This window comes from Schistocerca americana, chromosome X, assembly GCF_021461395.2.
Source record: "Schistocerca americana isolate TAMUIC-IGC-003095 chromosome X, iqSchAmer2.1, whole genome shotgun sequence".
In the NCBI taxonomy this organism is placed as follows: Eukaryota; Metazoa; Arthropoda; class Insecta; order Orthoptera; family Acrididae; genus Schistocerca; species Schistocerca americana.
Genome location: NC_060130.1, coordinates 185,689,288 through 185,695,724, shown reverse-complemented (window position 1 = coordinate 185,695,724; position 6,437 = coordinate 185,689,288). Strand labels below are relative to the sequence as shown.

General features: G+C 37.3%; 1 protein-coding gene across 6 annotated transcripts in view; it reads right to left on the bottom strand.

Annotated features, from left to right (window-relative positions):
- Positions 1–1,384: 1,384 nt before the first annotated feature.
- Positions 1,385–6,437, bottom strand: part of LOC124554953 (ligand of Numb protein X 2-like) — a 535,718-nt gene continuing 530,665 nt past the window's right edge. For all 6 annotated transcript variants that reach the window (XM_047128655.1, XM_047128654.1, XM_047128657.1 and 3 more), the window contains one exon: positions 1,385–2,428. In XM_047128655.1, coding sequence (XP_046984611.1) covers positions 2,293–2,428 — 136 coding nt within the window. In that variant the 3' untranslated portion in view covers positions 1,385–2,292. The remainder of the gene's footprint in view (positions 2,429–6,437) is intronic.

Genomic DNA, 6,437 nt, shown 5'->3' with positions numbered 1-6,437 from the left:
ATGGAGATTGGTGTAAAAGTGATATAAAAATCACTTACATCTCTTATCAATTTGATAATGTATCCGTCAAGTGAACACAAATGTACATTAAACTGCACCCATACAGAAAGTAAGAAAATATATGACTAAGTCTTTTACAGTTCATACTTTACCACCAACACTTAAATTTTTGTTAGGCACAAGAAGTATAGTAAAAATTACTTCTTGTAGATTCTATTCTGTAACCTCAGGAGGCAAAGGAACTATGCTTTCCTCTATCTGCCATCTAACCAAAGGTGTAAATGAACAATCAAAATACTGTCAGAAAATTGTCTGTGGCTATCAGTAATCAAAACATAGTAACAGTCAAGAATAGATGAACTGTAGATATTACAAAAAGTGTATAATTCAACAATCTTTATAAGTATAAATCACTATACAGCACTAAAACTTACGTCAAAACAAGTGAATTTTGAGGTACTACTAGCTCTCCCTCCAGAGACAATTGAGAGGGGGGGGGGGGGGGAGGGGGGGACCACTTATAAACAAATTCCTAGTTTACAGAAGGTAATATTGTTTTGACATAAGTTCATTTAAAATTTTATCTATCAATCTGTACAGTGGTCTACAATGAGAGATGTTCTGTTAAAAGAAAGTCAGTAATGTGACCTCACATAGTAAGGCTCCATTTTAATGCGAAGTTTAATTTAGTTGTCAAGCTGCTGGAAATGTCCTGAGATGGGCATCTATAAAAAGGACATTAATTTATCTGAAGAAGATAGCACAATCTCAAAACTGTAAAATACATGCTGTCATTTCTTCCAAAATAAAATTATATAATTTATATAATTTAATATATATAGTCAGTGTTATTTATCAGCATCAAAACAGGGAAAAGTCAAATTATAAAACAATGCTACTAGTTACATTTCTTTAAATAAAACCATTGTGCAGAAATTTCAGTGGAACAAAACAGTCTGCCAGTATGACTGTCCAAAATCTTGGAAAAAGACAGGTTGCTGCTTACTGTAAAGAAGACACTTCAAGTTGCAGACAGGCACAATTAAAAGACGTTTACATAAAGCTTTTGGCCACAGCCTTTATCAGTGAAAGAGAGACACACACACTATTCACGCACACACAACCAGCAACTCCAGCAGATGCTGGAGGGCAGTCGTGTGTGTAAGGTGTGCTTCCTTTTTTGCGCGCGCGTGTGTGTGTGTGTGTGTGTGTGTGTGTGTGTGTGTGTGTGTGTCCCTTTCACTGCTGAAGGTCTTGGCCAAAAACTCTGCGTAAGTGTCTTAATTGTGCCTGTCTGCAACTTGACGTGTCCTCTTTATGGTGAGTAGCAATCTGTCTTTTCGTACAGTGTTGATATTCCTACCTAGAGTTTCCATTGTCCGATTGTCCAATTGTCCAAAATCTTGTGATGTCCCACTGACAATATTGAAGATGTAACATTGATAAGATTATTTCTTATTTGATAATAGAAGTAATCAAGTAGCTGCATTATTATAGTTGTAACAGCTAACTGCATACATCACAAGAATGTGGAAAATGCTGAATATGGATGCAAAAGTGGTCCAATTTCTTATACAGCAAATCATGAAATAACAGAGTACATGGGATATTCAACTTAATTTTTTTCCACCAGTTACATGAAAAAGTATGTGATACACATACACCCTGTACTTGTCTAAAGCATAAGTTTTCAAATTTATTAGCACAAGTGTATTGTTATATAAGAAATTTCAATCCAATTTCATAGTCTGTGCTCCCCAAAACATAAATCTGACATCAGAGGATCTTAAAATATATGTGAAGCACCTCAATGTAGGGCAACATCATTTTTTTTCTCCACGGCTGATTTAAAAATTCAACATGCTACCACGTAATATCTGACATAGCACTGTTCATCCAGAATAGTACAAATCTAACTGTTGGAGGTGTGTACCAATCTTAAGCACATAGAAATTTTTAATATCATATTGATATCTGAGATGAATGCCATAAATTTGTCATTTCTGGTATACAAAATAGCATCTATAGTAAAATTTTTCATGTCTTACTTCAATTTCTCACGAATTTATGAAATAACCATTTTATAAAATAGTAGATGGACATATGTACACATACACACAGATATAACTGTCAGAAGACTTTTGGAAATGTGTACAATACACATTTTTTTTCAGAAACTCAGATCACAAACATTAGAAATAATCAACTCTTTGGGGCTAAAACACCAACCACATCAGTCCTCAGTACAAGTACAATGCAATAATTTTATTTTTGGAAACATATTCACTTCACTTATAACTCTGTTCCTAGCCAAGAGACAACCTCGAGAGTCACCTTACTGCCTGTTTGTTTTAACATTTTCACTGCCGCTGAATGTTTTACATTCTCCAGACTGTGTCCATCCACTGCCAAAAGACGATCTCCACACCTACAAATATTAAATATTTGATTAGATAAACAATTCCAACGATGGTACCAATTTTTTGAACTAGTAACTGTAGAAGTTTACAGAGTGTGTGCGCGTGTGTGTGTGTGTGTGTGTGTGTGTGTGTGTGTGTGTGTGTGTGTGTGTGTGTGCGCGCGCGCGCTCTCTGTATTTTATTCAAATACAGAAAATCACACTCTCAACATTTGAGGATGAAGGAAATAAAGAGCTAAAGCAGTGAATATTTCTGTGACTTATTTGCAGAACAAACATTAGACCAAATATATTTTTTGTTCCATACATTCACGGTAAGGAGATCCTCAAGGATGTCGAACATGTTACAAGACAAGAATTCATAACATATATACTAACAAATGAGATATTTATGTTCTTTTGTAGACCCTACATAATATCATTGTCACAGATATGTAATAACTAAAAATATGAAACACACTTTCATTTAAAGGGTAATACCAAACTTGTCACAAACATGTAAATGTAGGTTACAGTAGTTATGCGTCATCTAACCCACACATACATTGATCACATTGCTCCAATGAAATAGTGCAAAAGTCATATTTTATGTAACTCACATGATTTGATACTATTAATCAAATATTTATTAATAATATCAAATAATGTTAGTGTTACATGTAATGTATCTTCTGCACTATTTCATTCAAGTACAGTGATCAATGTGTACACTGGTTATTACAGGTCATTAACCTCCTCACCTCCTACCCCCCCCCCCCCCCCCCCCCCCCATTTCCCAAAGAACAATGGACGTTGGCATTTGTGAGGTGGCTTGCATGTGCTCAGTGATACAGATAGCTGTGCCGCAGGTGCGACCACAAGCAAGGGGTATCTGTTGAGACATCAGAAAAGTGTGGTTATGAAGAGGGGCAGCAGCCTTTTCAGTAGCTGTAGGAGCATCAGTCGGATGGTTGAATGATCTGGCCTTGTTTACATCTACAAACATAGTCTTGCTGTGCTGGTACTACAATATGGCTGAAAGTAAGGGGAAACTACAGTCGTAATTTTTTCCTGAAGGCATGCCTCTCAACTGTATGATTAAATGATGATGGCATCCTCTTGAGTAAAATATCCCCCATTCAGATCTCCAGGCATCCTCAGGAGGAATAAAATTGGTGTACAATGGGTTGGAGCACGTAATTTTAGATCCCTTAATTGGGCATGTAGGTTAGGAAATTAATAAAGGGAAATGGATAGGTTGAAGTTAGATATTTATTGGGAATTAGTGAAGTTTGGTGGCAGAAGGAACAGGACGTCTAGTCAGGTGAATGCAGAGTTATAAAAACAAAATCAAATAGAAGTAATGCAGAAATAGATCTAATAATGAATAAGAAAATAAGAATGCAGGTAAGCTATTATGAGCAGCATAGTGAATGCATTATCACAGCCAATATAGACAGGAATCCATCACCCACCACAGCAGTAAAAGTTTATATGCCATCTAGCTTTGCAGATGATGAAGACATTGAAAAAAATGTATGAAATGAAATGAGCGCATGGCATTGTTGGCCGGGAGGCCCCATCCGGGGATGTTTGGCCACCAAGTGCAAGTCTTATCGCAGTCGACGCCACATTGGGCAACTTGCGTGCCGGTGATGAGGATAAAATGATGATGAGGACAACACAACATAGAGTCCACTAGTGGAGAAAATCTCCGACCCGGCTGGGAATCAAACCAGGGCCCGCTTGCATGGGAGGCACGCATGTTACTACCCAGCTAAGCGGGCAGGAAAAAAAAAGAGAGATAAAATAACCTATTCAGATAGCTGAAGGGAGACAAAAATTTAATTGTGATGGGGAACTGCTATTCAATAATGGGAAATGGAAGACAAGGAAAACTAGTAGGTGAATATGGGCTGGGAAAAAGGAATAATAGAGGAAGCCGCCAGGTAGAATTTTGCACAGAATGTACACATGGAAGAGACCTCGAGGCACCGGAAAGCTTCAGACTGATTATATAATGGTAAGACAGATTTTGGAACCAGATTTTAAACTATAAGACATTTCCAGAGGCAGATGTGAAATGACCACAATTTATTGGTTATGAACTGTAGATTAAAACTGAAGAAATTGCAAAAAGGCAGGACATGAAGGACATCAGACTTGGATAAGTTGAAAGAAGCAGAGGTTGCTGAGAATTTCAGAGGGAGCATTAAGCAACAATTGACTAGCACAAGGGAAAGAAATGCAGCATAAGATCACAGGGGGTATTGAATTTAACTGACGAAAGCAGAAAATATGAAAATGAAGCAGGTGAAAGATAAATACAAACATTAAAAAAATGCGAACAATAGAAAGTGCAAAATGGCTAAGCAGGAATGGCTAGAGGGCAAACTTGAGGATTTTTAAGCATATTTCATTAGGGTAAAAATACAAACCATATAAAGGAAAATTAAAGAGGCCTTTGGAGTAATATTAAGGGCTCGGACAGAAAACCTGTACTAAGCAGAGAAGGGAAAGCTGAAAGTAGGAGCATACAGAAGTTCTGTGGAAGTGATCTGAACTTGAAGGCAGCATAATAGAAAGGGAAGAGGATGAAGATGAAGCATTGCGAGAATAATTTGACAGAGCACTGAAGTCTAAATAAGGTCCCTGAGTAGACAACATTCTGCCAGAACTACTGATACCATTGAGAGAGCCAGACATGATAAAACTATCCCATCTGGTGTGCAAGATGTATGAAACAGGTGAAATACCCTCAGACTTCAAGAAGAATGTAATAATTCTATTTTTTTTTTAAAAAAAGCAAGTGCTGACAGAACTATCTGTTTAGTAAGTCATGGTTGCACAATACTAACAAATTCTTTAGAGAAGAATGGAAATGGTAAAAGCCAACCTCAGGTAAGATCAGTCTGGATTCTGGAGATATGTAGGAAAATGCAAGGCAACATTAAACCCATGATTTCTCTTAGAATATGGGTTAAGAGGAGGCAGACCTACATTTATAGCATTTGTACACTATGAGAGTGTTTTTGACAATGTTGACAGGAATGTTCTCTCTGAAATTCTGAAGGTGGCAGGAGTAAATTACAGGGAGCATAAGGCTATTTACACCTTGCACCAAAACTAGGTGACAGTTATAATAGTCAAGAAGCATAAGAGGGAATCACTGATTAAGAACGGAGTGAGACAGGGTTGTAGCCTATCCTTGATGTTATTCACTCTGTACACTGAGCAAGCAGTAAAGGAAACTGAAGAAAAATTTGGAGTAGGAATTAAGAAATAAAAACTTCAAGGTTGTCCAGTGACACTGTAATTCTGTCAGAGACAGCAAAGGGCTTGGAAGAACAGTTAAATGGAATGTAAGTCTTGAAAGGAGGATACAAGATGATCAACAACAAAAGCAAAACAAAGATAATGGAATGTAGTAAAATCAAATCAGGTTATGCTGAGAGGATTAGCTTAGGAAATGAGACACTAAAAGTACAAGATGAGTTTTGCAATCTGAGCAACAGAACAGCTGGTGATGGCCAAAGTAGAGAGCATACATCATGTAGATGGGCAATGGCAAGGAATGCATTTTTGAAGAAGAGAAATTTGTTAACATTAAACATACATTTAAGTAATAGGAAGTCTCTTCTGATGGTATTTGTCGAGAATGTAGCCATGTGGCGAAGGGAAAAATGGACAGTAAACAGTTTAGACAAGAAGAGACTAGATGGTTTTGAAATGTGGTGCTACAGTCAAATTCTGATGATTAGATTGCCTAAATACTGAGAAGGTACTGAATAGTGTGTTGTTCCACCTTTGAATAGCAGGATTTTTTGTGTGGCATTCATTCCGTAAGTCCTCAACAGGCTTCCAGATGTATGTGGCATGAGATTTCTATGCACAGGTCATGCAAGTGCGGAGCTGCTGCCTGGTACTGTTCTAGGTGTGTTCTGTAGAGTTCAGATAAGATGAATTTGGTGGTGAAGACACAAACTGTCAGTGAAGACATCAAGAATGGAGAGACGCTGGTGGTTCACAATAATGTTCA